Genomic DNA, 13,064 nt, shown 5'->3' with positions numbered 1-13,064 from the left:
CATCTTAAGTAACTAAACAATTTGACAGACTCAACTATTATTGAAATCTACGTAATGCGAAGTGTCGTGCGGGTTGCTGCAGCACGAGACGCCGTGTGCGTCAAGCTGGTGGTGCTCAGGCGGCCCGAGATGTGTTTTGTCGTTGTCCTATTGCGTGGTGTTTTAAGGAGGCGACGGGAAACTAAAAAGAAATCGAGCTAGTGGGCCATGTCGGATGCTGCCAAAGCAAAACATAATGCCCACTTCGCACCACCTGCAGCAGGGAATAGTGGCGGATTTGGATTGTCGCCTACTAAGAGCGTGTAGTACGCTACCAATGGCACTACGTGCCACACGCTGTAAAACAGACAGGTGAAGATGCTTATCGCAGTAGGTTTGTTGGCGATAGCTGTGAGTGCGACGTGCGACGACCAGAGCGGTTATTTGCTGGTACCAGAATAAAAAACTGCCTGTCGTCGTTTTTGCGTGAGACGGGTGGCTAGAGACCTTTTCATCGGGTGAGGAGGAAAGGGCGTGTGCCGAGCCTTTCCTCCTCTCTGGCTTGTACGATCCGGCACAGCACTGCATGAAAGTATTGCTGTTGCGTGCTGCGGAACGATTTGGAGATGTTTTGGTATGTACTTCATGAAATTTACGCAATGTCCGTTCTACAAGGTCGTCGGGGAACCTTTCGATGCATCACTAACTACAATATGTAGAAATATCTCTTGTGGGTGCAAACATGTGATGCACACCATCAGCCTGTCGTGTGTCATGATCTCGGGGGCGTGCAGGTGTTACGAGAGATGGGGTTGGAAGACGCAGAGCAGCACCGCAAACACATTTTAAATACACTCTACCCTAAATTCAAAATAAAACTCACTCAGACTAAAACACAATGAAGAAATACAAACACTTATGCAACCTATTATGCAACCTAATCACTAAACATGTCCTTACTGCCGGCTACATTAGTCCTTGGCATTTGCTACGTGAAAGTCAGGCCACCCTAGCCTATCGCTGCGACACTACTAGAAAGGACCGTTCTTACTGACTTAAATTTTATTTTGTTGTCACACGCATCTTCCGAGTCCGTAGCGTATCGGATCTTCATGATAGTCGGTGTTCTCGCCGACTCTGTAAACGTTGCTGCCTTGGTGTTGGCCAGTCAACTCGTCCGTCTCTGGTGCCGGCATCCCGAACTCAGTAGGTGACATGGCACCCCTGCCTCACCGGTTAGGCCTAACTCAGGGTTTCACCGCTACTTCTTCGAGTGCCAACGAGATGCCCCAAGGACAATCATGCGCGCTGGTCTGCCTCTGAAGGAGGATCCTTCCTGGAGTGCCCAGCACTACCGTGAGAGGCTGTAGCAGGTCCAAGGAGCCTCACTCGAATGTCACCGAGGTCGACAGCCACACCCTGAACCGCCAGCATCGTGGACTTGACCAGATGTCCATGGCTCCCGTCAGCAGTGTGATGCTGATGCTACAACCTTCTTGGGCCAGAGCCACGTCGATAATCCCAGCTCGGTGCCACTTCTCCCTTGATCACAGCTCGGGTCACGCGCCTCGAGGGCGTATGCCGTTCAGACCGATACATGCACATCGTCCTCTTCTTCCTTTCTGCGCTGCATGCCTCTTATGTATGACACAGCCGTGGTGTGTGTACATGTTGTGGACTATTTTGAGTGTATCTGTTTTGATTCAACGAAGAGAACCGGCATCTGTGTATTGCCAGGAAATGGAAAATCTGCTCACAATGTGATCGCTTGGCGCAGGAACTAAAACATAAGAGCGCATACTTATGTACGACTAACCAAAGGCAACCCCAAAACATCTAAGCGCCAGGCACTATCAAATATTTGTGATACACCGGCATTATTCACACACATTTCAAGTCTAATAGACCTGAAATCACTATGATATGTCCATGCTAGCCTCCTGTATGAGCCCAATAGCACTGCTCAGTGCATCGATCGCTGCGGTTGGTGAACCTGCATAATACGTATATAAGCTATGGGCTTCGGCATTGCCTTTTTTTGCCCTGTAAAGCCCTAATATCCAAGAGAGATTGCATAACAAGAATGCGACGGCTATTTGTGAGGAAAAAATTTCTGTAATACGTGTGAGTGCATCATAGAGAATGGGACACACAAATTCATCTTAAAACTTTTTGTGCGCAAATAAACAGGGACAAAGAATAGGGGCAACACACGGACGAGCGCTTTCTAACAACTGATTTTATTTTTGAAGAACTACGTGCTTAAATACCCACAGATCTGCGCGATCTAGTGAACAGAGCACGCCTATAGCGCATATAGGGTGCTATCTTGTACGCGTCCCAAAATAGAACGGAGGCGGTTCGTTCTTTACGTCACGAAATAGGCGGTATGTTCCGTTCCTTTCGTCCGATAGCAGATATCACGTCACAATTGACGTCATGGCGTTCGGCACGGCTCAAATTGACGAATCGTATTCGGCTCGGTGGAACGAACGGCCTCCGTTCTATTTTGGAACGCGTACAACATCGCACCCATAATGCCCGCAGATCTGCGCGATCAAGTCAAACGAGCAACGTCAATATTGCATATAACACTTGTGATAAAAAGACGTGGACAAAAGCCACCCGGTCATACTAAAAACAACAAGGTGCATAAAACAACCACTTACAATAATATGCATTAAAGATGTGATGATAGAAGTGAATTTTCTTTATCTAACAATGAAACAGAAGGATGGCTGATGCATTTTTTTTTTTTGTTTTTCAATCCAATGCATTCTGATTCTGGAACACTTCGCTATATCAGCCCCTACAGAGATGAACACCGATGCCAGTGGCCACGGAATCGGTGCCATCTTGGCACAAGTGGAACACGTCCATGAACGGGTCATTGCGTACGCTAGCCGTCTTTTGTCACCTGCAGAGCAGAACTACTCTGTTAAAGTTGAGAGTATGACGGAAGCCCGTTTGGTCGAGATGATGCATACTTAAAAGGATGAGGTCTGGACACCGACCAAAAATGGTTTAAAATAGTTATTTACGTTTCGGCTCCCCCACGGGAGCCTTGTTTACAATGAAAGAAGCGGCAGAGCTGGCGCCCCGTTTTATGTGCGTCTCAAAACATGATTAAGGCACCTGGCATACATGGGCGGCAGATTGCCTTCGTTGTGAATAAGAGTGTGCGCCGTGGTTTGGATGATTAGGGACTCAAGATAAAGACACGAAGAATGATTTCGTTCCTTGGCAATCACTTGAGATTTCTCCCAGTTAATCTTATGTGATGCGGCTGCGCAGTGTTCGGCCAAGGCATTCGATGCAACGTGTCGTTTCTGAACGTCATTCATGTGTTGCTTAAGTCTTGTTTTGAAGTTGCCGGTCTCACCGACGTAGACATACCGACAGTCCGCACACGGAATGACATACACCACGCCTGGGAACTTGTCCTTTTCCAAAGGGTCTTTCACATGCACGAGCTCGTGTCTAAGTTTCCAGGAGGGAACGTGCGCAGCCTGCACGTCATATGACCGCAGGACGTGTGCAAGAGTCTCGCTTATGCCGGGGACGTACGGAATCGAAGCCCGTCTTTTGGGGGGTCCAGGCTGGGTGGGTACAGTGCGAGCAAGCTGGCGCCCTACTGAGTCAATTACGTACTCAGGGTATCCGCAAGCCATTGCTTGCGGATACCCATGAATGACGTCCAGAAACGACACGTTGCATCGAATGCCTTGGCCGAACACTGCGCAGCCACATCACGTAAGATTAACTGGGAGAAATCTCGCGTGATTGCCAAGGAACGAAATCATTCTTCGCGTCTTTATCTTGAGTCCCTAATCATCCAAACCACGGCGCACACTCTTAATCGCAACGAAGGCAATCTGCCGCCCATATATGCCATGCCTTAATCATGTTTTGAGACACACATAAAAAGGGGCGCCAGCTCTGCCGCTTCTTTCATTGTGAACAAGGCTCCCGTGGGGGAGCCGAAACGCAAATAACTATTTTAAACCATTTTTGGTCGGTGTCCAGACCTCATCCTTTTAAGTATTTAACTACTCTGTTAATGAGCGCAAATGTTTGGCTGTTTAGTGGGCAGTGGCGAAATTCCACCCCTATTTATACGGCAGGCCCTTTTCTATTGTAATAAACCACAACGCCCTCTATTGGCTTTCGTCCTTAAAAGATCCCACAGGGAGGCTTGGATGATGGGCTTTGCAGCTACAAGAGTATTCCTATTCGGTGGTGTATAGGTCTGGTTGCCTACACAAGGACGCCGACTACTTGTCCCGTTACCCTATACACACACATGCCAACGCCGGCATGGATGCTTTTGCAAATGTTCTTTCCGTTTCCCAGCTTTTGGACTTGGCCAACGAGCAATGCCATGACGCTACTTTGAGGACCCTCATTGACCAAATGGAATCTGCTCCTACTGATCCATCGTTAAGGTGGTTTGTCCTCAACGATGGGATATTGTACCGATGCAGTTTTCGTCCTGACGGTCCTCCCCTTCTCCTTGTCGTTCCTCAACACCTCCGCTCTACCGTGCTTCAGGAGCTTTATGACGCCCCAACTGCCGGACACCTTGGGTTTGCTCACACTTACGTCCGCGTGCGCCACCGCTTCTACTGGCCCGGCCTCGCATTCTCCATATGGTGCTATGTAGCTGCTTGCAAGCCCTGTCAACATTGCAAAAAGCCAGCAACGCTTCCTGCTGGGTACTTGCAGCCGATCGAGATTCCGCCTGAGCCATTCTTTCACATGGATTTGGATCTCATTGGCCCTTTCCCCGAGTCCAGCTCTGGCAACAGGTGGATCGCTGTCGCTACTGATTACACAACGCGCTATGCCATCACTCCACTCCCCATGAGCTGCGCAACCGACGTTGCAGATTTTTTACTCCGGGATATCATTTTACTACAGGGCGCCTTACTTTAGTACAGCTTCTCGCTGACCGAGGCTACGCTTTCCTCTCCCTCCCAAGTCATCGCTGATATCCTACGCTCATATTCTACGAAGCACAAAATGGCTACCTCTCATCATCCCCAGACCAACGACCTTACTGAGTGACTTAATCGGACCATTACTGACATGCTATCGAAATACTTTTCACCCGACCACAAGGACTGGGATGTGGCTCTCCCTTATGTCATGTTCGCCTATAATTCATCATGTCATGATACTGCTGGGTATTCCCCCTTTTACTTGCTCTTCGGTCGTGACCCTGTCCTACCATTGTACACTTCACTCCCTTTGATACAGGATTCAAGGACCGAGTCCAAGGCCATCGCCCATGTTGACCATGTGCGCCAACTTGCCCGTACTCATCTGTCTGCATTGCAGGAATCTCAACGGTATGCTTACAATCGCCGCCACCATGACACATATTTTTCACCAGGCTCTCTCAGGCTACTTTGGTCCCTTTGCCGCCGAGTGGGGCTCTCCTAGAAACTCCTTCCGTGCTGCGAAAACCCTTACTGTGCTCTACGTCAAGTGACCAATGTCACTTACGTGATAGTCCCCATGAACTCCGTCATGCCACCCGGGATTCCACATCGCCTGACGTCGTACACGTCTTTCGACTTAAGCCTTACTATGCCCTTACCGACGGCCCCATCTGAAGCACCGGTACGGCGCTTTTTCTGCCGGGGGTCGTATTGTGGTGTAAAAAGAGGGCAAGGTCGTTGACAGTGAAGACAACGAAGTGGCAACAGCCTCTCGGGATTTTTGGCTGCTCTTTATATGTGCCTTGTAAATACATCATGTAAATAGTTTTTTACCCGTGACAATATGGTGGTGCCCATGAAAAAACAGTCTATACACTGTTCTCGATCGCATGCGCCTCCACCTTTTCTTGTTCACTTGGGATCTAGCGGCCGAAAATGTATATAATCACCCTCTGTAGCAGGGAAAGGCGGCGCGTTTTTGTTTTCGCCTGGTAAAAGCGTGCGCTATGCTTTTGACGGCACCATGCGCTGTGGTAGGCGAATATGCTTATCGCAATAGGATTGGCAGTGATAGCTGTGAATGCCGCGTGCGACGATCCCAGAGAAGATTTGCTGGTATCGAAGTGCGAAACTGAGTGTGCGCCGGCGTCTTCACTTGAGATGGATGGACAACTATTGCAGTGAAGCTGCCGTGGCAGGCAGCTGTATACTGTTCTCGATCGCGCGCGCCTTGTGCATTTTCTTGTTTACATGAAATCTAGCAGCCAGAAAACATATCATATGATCGCAGTTTGGCAACGTACTGAATGTTGGTGCCGAAAAATTGTGTTTCACGGAAACGTATGAACCAGTCAAAAATCTTCATGATCATCATCAGCCTGGTTACGCTCACTGCAGGGCAAAGGCCTCTCCCATACTTCTCCAACTACCCTGGCCACGTACTAATTGTGGCCATGTTGTCCCTGCAAACTTCTTTATCTCATCCACCCACCTAACTCTCTGCCGCCCCCTGCTACGCTTCCCTTCCCTAGGAATCCAGTCTGTAACCCCTAATGACCATCGCTTATCTTCCCTCCTCATTACATGCCCTGCCCATGCTCACTTCTTTTTCTTGATTTCAACTAACATGTCATTAACTCACGCTTTTTCCCTCACCCAGTCTGCTCTTTTCTTATCCCTTAACGTTACACCTATCAATCTTCTTTCCATAGCTCGTTGCGTCGTCCTCAATTTAAGTAGAACTTTCGTAAGCCTCCAGGTTTCTGACCCGTACGTGAGTACTGGTAAGACACAGCTGTTATACAGTCAAAAATAAGCTTAACTAAACAGGGTAATTTCTTGTGTGCTCGATTGCGAACGTCGGCGCCGGGAAAGCGTACGTAGCGAGAATGTATCAGTGAGGTTCTGCTGTATTCGCTGGAGTTCTTCAAAGAAGCATACCAAGTCCACTATTGTTTAACCTGTATATCAATACCATGGCACAATTTTTTATCCATGCCTGCGACAGTGGTTTATTTATAACTTATAAAAGCCTGAAAGACTTGCTAAATATTGCTTATGATATACTAGCACAAATATACGAGTGGAGCTGATTAAACTCATTTAGAGGCATTACTATTACCAAAACAAAAGGCGTGGTTTTTCAGTCAACGACCAAAGAGCAGAACGTCAATGGACATATTAAAATGGGTACTTTGGTAGACATCGTGTCATCACTTAAAATTTTAGCTGTAATTTTCCAAGGGAATATGTTGTAGAATGACCATGTGGACATTATTGCTAACAAACTTGCATGAATTGTTGGAATACCAATAAGGTTGCGCTTCCTTTTACCATTAAAAGTGAAGCTCCTACTTTGTGATTGTCTTTTTTTATTTCATGTTAACTTTTGTCATCTTGTATGGGGCAACATGACCAGATATAACATCAACATTATATTTTTATTTCAAAAGAAGGCCGTCCGTGCCAGTTCAAACTCTTCATTTGACGCGCATTCTAATCCTCCTTTTTGTCAATTAGATCATCAGCAGCAGCAGCAGCAGCCTGGTTACGCCCATTGCAGGGCAAAGGCCTCTCCCATACTTCTCCAACTACCCCAGCCACGTACTAATTGTGGCCATGTTGTCCCTGCAAACTTCTTAATCTAATCTGCCCACCTAACTTTCTGCCGCCCTCTGCTACGCTTTCCTTCCCTTGGAATCCATTCCATAACTGTTAATGACATTCGGTTATCTTCCCTCCTCATTACGTGTCCTGCCCATGGCCATTTCTTTTTCTTGATTTCAACTAAGATATCATTAACTCGCGTTTGTTCCCTCACCCAATCTGCTCTTTTCTTGTCCCTTAACGTTATACCAATCATTCTTCTTTCCATAGCTCGTTGCGTCGTCCTCAATTTAAGTAGAACCCTTTTCGTAAGCCTCCAGGTTTCTGCCCCGTATGTGAGTACTGGTAAGACACAGCTGTTATAAACTTTTCTCTTGAGGGATAATGGCAACCTGCTGTTGAAGATCTGAAAATGCCTGCCAAACGCACCCCAGCCCATTCTTATTCTTCTGATTATTTCAGTCTCATGATCCGGATCCGCAGTCACTACCTGCCCTAAGTAGATGTATTCCCTTACCACTTCCAGTGCCTCGCTACCTATCGTAATCTGTTGTTCTCTTCCGAGACTGTTAAACATTACTTTAGTTTTCTGCAGATTAATTTTTAGACCCACCCTTCGGCTTTGCCTCTCCAGGTCAGTGAGCATGCATTGCAGTTGGTCCCCTGAGTTACTAAGCAAGGCAATATCATCAGCGAATTGCAAGTTACGAAGGTATTCTCCATTAACTTTGTGGGGATGCGCGACTCTCACGCGTCCCCTGATATGTTGTTTTCCCGCACGGCTCGCGTGGCCTGGCACCCGCGGCGGTCAGCGTGGTTGAGGCGCAGTACGAGAGATGCCGCGAGTGTTGCGCTGCTAACGCCGCCTATAGGCGGGGATACTCGGGCACCGAAAGACAAGGCGCTTCCTCTTGGTTCGGGACAGCAAGCAGTGCGGACGTGCCGTGCCGCGCGTGCGCCGATCCATGCTTCTGTGAGACCGTCTTGCGTGGCTGCCTTCGAGCGCGCCACTGTTCGCGTGACCGTACGCGCAAATGACCAGGCATTGGGATCCAGCATAGGGCGAACATATTCGCTCGTTATCCGGTTGCGGTGAGTCGGACTTCTAGATTTGTCGCGTGCCCATCGGGATGTTTTGTGGGTAGCAACTTGGCTAGCAGGCATTGATCTATGAAAGGTGCAATAAATGCCTTTGTGATTGTTTGCTCTACTGTGTTGTCGTTCCTTTGTCCCAAGAGCATGGGTGTGAGAACCCCACAACTTTTATCCCCAATTCTTCCAAATCCAGGTCTCTGAATACCTCTTGTAAACATGCTGTGAATAGCATTGGGGAGATCGTATCTCCCTGCCTGATGCCTTTCTTTATTGGGATTTTGTTGCTTTCTTTATGGAGGTCTACGGTGGCTGTGGAGCTGCTATAGATATCTTTCAGTATTTTTACATACGGCTCGTCTACACCCTAATTCCATAATGCCTCCATGACTTCTGAGGCTTCAGCTGAATAAAATGCTTTCTCGTAATCAATGAAAGCTATGTATAAGGGTTGGTTATATTCCGCACATTTCTCTCTCACCTGATTGATAGTCTGAATATGGTCTATTGTTGAGTATCCTTTACGAAATCCTGCCTGGTCCTTTGGTTGACAGAGGTCTAAGGTGTTACTGATTCTATTTGCGATTACCTTAGTAAATACTTTGTAGTCAACGGAAGTAAGCTGATCGGTCTATAATTTTTCAAGTCGTTGGCGTCCCCTTTCTTATGGATTAGGATTATGCTAGCATTCTTCCAAGATTCCGGCACGCTCAAGGTCATGAGGCATTGCGTATATAGGGTGGCCAGTTTTTCTAGAAGAATATGCCCACCATCCTTCAACAAATCTGCTGTTACCTGATCCTCCCCAGCTGCCTTCCCCCTTTGCATAGCTCCCAAGGCTTTCTTTACTTCCGTAAAGAAAGCCTTGGGAGCTATGCAAAGGGGGATATATTAATATAATGAATTAGATATAATGCCGATAAAATCATTCTAGAATACAATTTTACTGAAATGTCTTTAAACAGAAAGAAAAAGCAGCACTAATTTTTCTTGAGTACTTGTCGAGGCTAACATAAATACAAGCACTTGCAGTACATGGCACAGAGGAACTTGGCATGTACCGCATTCATGAACGAACTATCGGAGTTAAATGTAGTGCCATGCACTGCCATCTGTACATAACTTTCTTCATTAATCGGCATATTTATTATCATTTCAATTAGGTGCCAAAACTTGTTCATGTTTTTATTCCAAGGTAGCATCTTTGGCACTGTGCTAGGCTCACTATGTTTGAAAGAGCATAGGTTTGGGCATGGTGGAGTGAAAAGCCAGAGGCCCCACTCCTCCAGTTCGCACATTATTTGCGTGTTCACACAACCTATCATTTACGCACCTTCCCGTTTGTCCGATGTATTTTTTGCTGCACAACAGGGGTAGTTCATACACGATATTGTTCTCGCAAAGAACATAGCCTTCCTTGTGATTTGTCCGGCAACTGGGCTTCTCAGAACCACAGTAGCTGGCCTTGCACAAGTTGGACAGCTTGATTGGCGCTGAAAAGATGACACTTACATTTGCATTATTGCCAACCCTCTTCAGTCTGTGCGAGATATCATAGATGTACGGTATTATTGCGCGTTTCTGCTTCACTCGCGCAATTTCCGGTGAAGTGAACTGCTCATCCTGTCGCCCGCGTTTTGCGGTCTTAAGGAGACCTTACAAAAACAATTTTTTGCCTATGCATGGTCGCTTTTTCATCTTCAGTATCATCTTAACTTTTCATTACACATGTCTCATTGCTGTCTCATTTGATTAAAAACTAGTACATATGCACATGTGTACGCTGTTGTCTGTTAGACCTATATATATGTGTACTGCTTCGTAGAATAAAACAATTGTTGTAAGTTAGTGCTGTGTCCGCATCGTACCTCTGTCTCTTGTCCTTTTTTGTGCGCTAAAAACCTAAAGTCACTATGTTTGCCAAGTGCCAACAGTGCTGTTGGCCGTGTGCTCCAACAAGATGAGTCTTGCGACAGTAAAACTAAAGTCAAGGATCCAGCGCTTGTGGAAAGCACACATCGAACCACTGACTAGGCACCGGAAGCCACACAGATCATATTGGATACGCTTATTGTTCGTGCATGCAATTCAGAGCTTTGTATCTACACACGAGCACCCAAGATGTGTCCATTATTGGGTTTCTGATTTCGTGTGGGTTGTTCTATGAGATAGGATTTGTGAGGAGGCATTGCCTCGGGCTCACACCTCAGATGAGGCTACAGATGCTGCCGTGCCTGTAGCATAGCATCAACGTCATTCAGAGGCAGCAGGTAATCCTCCTTGCGGACATTGCTATGTTCAAAATATAGCTCTTGCTGTGTGGCTAAAAAAAAAGTTTATAAGAAAGCAGCGATCTTTTGTTTAAAGTGTCCAGGTAAGAAAAGAATGTTTTAGCATGCTGACGGGAACTGATCGCTAAATTCATCCAATAAAGTGTGATTGGCAGCTGCACTGCAGTATTAGGACAACATTCATTTGGGCTAGATGGTGCGGACTTGAATTAGGAAGGAACAGTGCAACTAAGACGATCACGAGAGAGAGAATGACACAGGACAAGCGCCTTGTCCTGTGCCGTTCTCGCTCTCATGATCATCTTAGTTGGCGCTGTTCCTTCCTAATTCAACTGCAGTATTATATTCACATTTAATTTCCTGGCAAATTTGATTTTTGAGTCCTGTAAAGTATTAGCCCATAATATAAATTGAAGCTCTTCGCAACTCAGTTGCATGAAACTGCATATTATGACGCAGTTTTTTTGCTGGTCGGATTATACTACATTTTCGTGTGGCCCCAAGAATTTCCTATAATTGGGGTTCCTCTGTAATAGCCTTTTCTTGGGCTTTCGCCTTGTCTGTACAGCTTGAGTGACTTGAGGAAAGGACATTTAAAAGCTGCACCCTGCGACCATTCGTCATTGAACCTTAAGGAACCAGCCAAGTGGGTTCCAAAATGTGGGGTCTAACAACTCCACTGTTTTGGTTTGGGACACTCCTGAATTGTGAAATAAATCATTAAAGTACTTGCTGACTCTCAAGTTCAGCAATATTAACTTTCTTTTTTGGTGTTGAAATTTGTTTTCTTAGATTGCCTGATTATTTGGACATCTTTACAGCTACTTCTGTTTAAAAGAGAAACGGCTGCCGACTGTACTTTGCATTGCATTTGCAATTTGAACATAATGAAATAAAGTTCAAATTTCTTTTTTTTTATATTGAGGTTAACTGTACTGCTAAATGAAGCAGTGGTGCATTTGAGCATTTGTATTTTTCTGCCCCTTGTTTAATTCAATCAGTTTTGTCAATTCTGTTAGGGTTGAATTGATGAAAGTGGACTTTATTACTTCAGTGTGCATATTGTGGCTTTTCATACTGATTTGTTTTTTTTTCATTGCATTCAGCATGGTTCCAAGCAGGAATGAACAGCCTGTGTGTGTTCTTTGTAATACCCCTCGATGATGACTAAGTTGGAGGGAATTGTGTTGGCACGAGTGCTTGTGAGTTTGCTTTGATCGAGTGAAGGACAAAAGAGAGAGGTGAGTCTCCCACTGACGAAAGGATATGTGAAAAGTTGTAGTAAACATGGTTGAACACATTGTGTTTCAAAATAATGGTTTCGTTTCCTTACATGGGCAGGAAAGCATTGTTTATGCAGCAATGTCTCTGGACCATGCCATGTTGAAGACTGAGTGTTTCAGAGGTGTGTTGCATAGTGCCATGTTTCATTCATACACCTCATGTGTTCCTTGGCATCTAGATCATCTCCAGGGCCAAATGCAAGAAGGTAGCAGGGATTTTGGATTCTAGGCTGAACCTTCATATGAACCTATTGGGAATGAAAGCATGTCCGAGAAGAAGGTGCCCTTTCATACCTTGACAGCAATACCTTGTTGTTAATATTGCATTGCATTGCGGTGGCCACAGTGGCCATCCTTGTGTAACAATGAGGCTTGTAACAATGCAGGAAATCCAGCAAGTGTCAAGCAGCCTCAGCTCGGGCCATCTACAGCGCCACATGGATGTCATCCTGGCTAAGGTAGGATTATTGTGCATATGGTGGCACACCACAGTATGGTGTGGTAAGTGGCATGTACAGATTAATCCAATAAATATGAAAAGAAATTGAAGAATCCGATTTATCCAATTTGCGCTAAATTTCGAAGTCCTCAGTTGTTCTGATGATCAGCTCAACAAAAAGACAAGGAACACAGGAAGAGAAGACAAAGGCAAGCACTCTCTTCCTATGTGCATTGCCTTTTTGCTGCACTAATTACCAGCAATGCAAGACCAAGAACCCCAACAATTTATTCTTCCTCAGTCGTGATTATGTGACAGTGTCATGATGACATCCGTGGAAAAATTTGTGAGAAACAATGTGTTCATCGTGATAACAAAGTCCTTGCACGGTCAAGCTGAGGTTCCTGCATGGTAGCCAGTGTGCTTCTAT

The 13,064-nt window shown here is 46.0% G+C and overlaps 1 protein-coding gene across 3 annotated transcripts in view; it reads left to right on the top strand.

Moving 5' to 3' along the window:
* Window positions 1–13,064, top strand: part of LOC126529762 (G-protein coupled receptor-associated protein LMBRD2B) — a 342,033-nt gene that overhangs the window by 163,760 nt on the left and 165,209 nt on the right. For all 3 annotated transcript variants that reach the window (XM_050177266.2, XM_072284303.1, XM_050177265.3), the window contains exon 7: window positions 12,582–12,653. In XM_050177266.2, the coding sequence (XP_050033223.1) occupies window positions 12,582–12,653 (72 nt within the window). The remainder of the gene's footprint in view (window positions 1–12,581; window positions 12,654–13,064) is intronic.

This window comes from Dermacentor andersoni, chromosome 9 (genome assembly GCF_023375885.2).
Source record: "Dermacentor andersoni chromosome 9, qqDerAnde1_hic_scaffold, whole genome shotgun sequence".
NCBI lineage: Eukaryota > Metazoa > Arthropoda > Arachnida > Ixodida > Ixodidae > Dermacentor > Dermacentor andersoni.
This window is presented reverse-complemented; position numbering and strand designations above follow the sequence as displayed.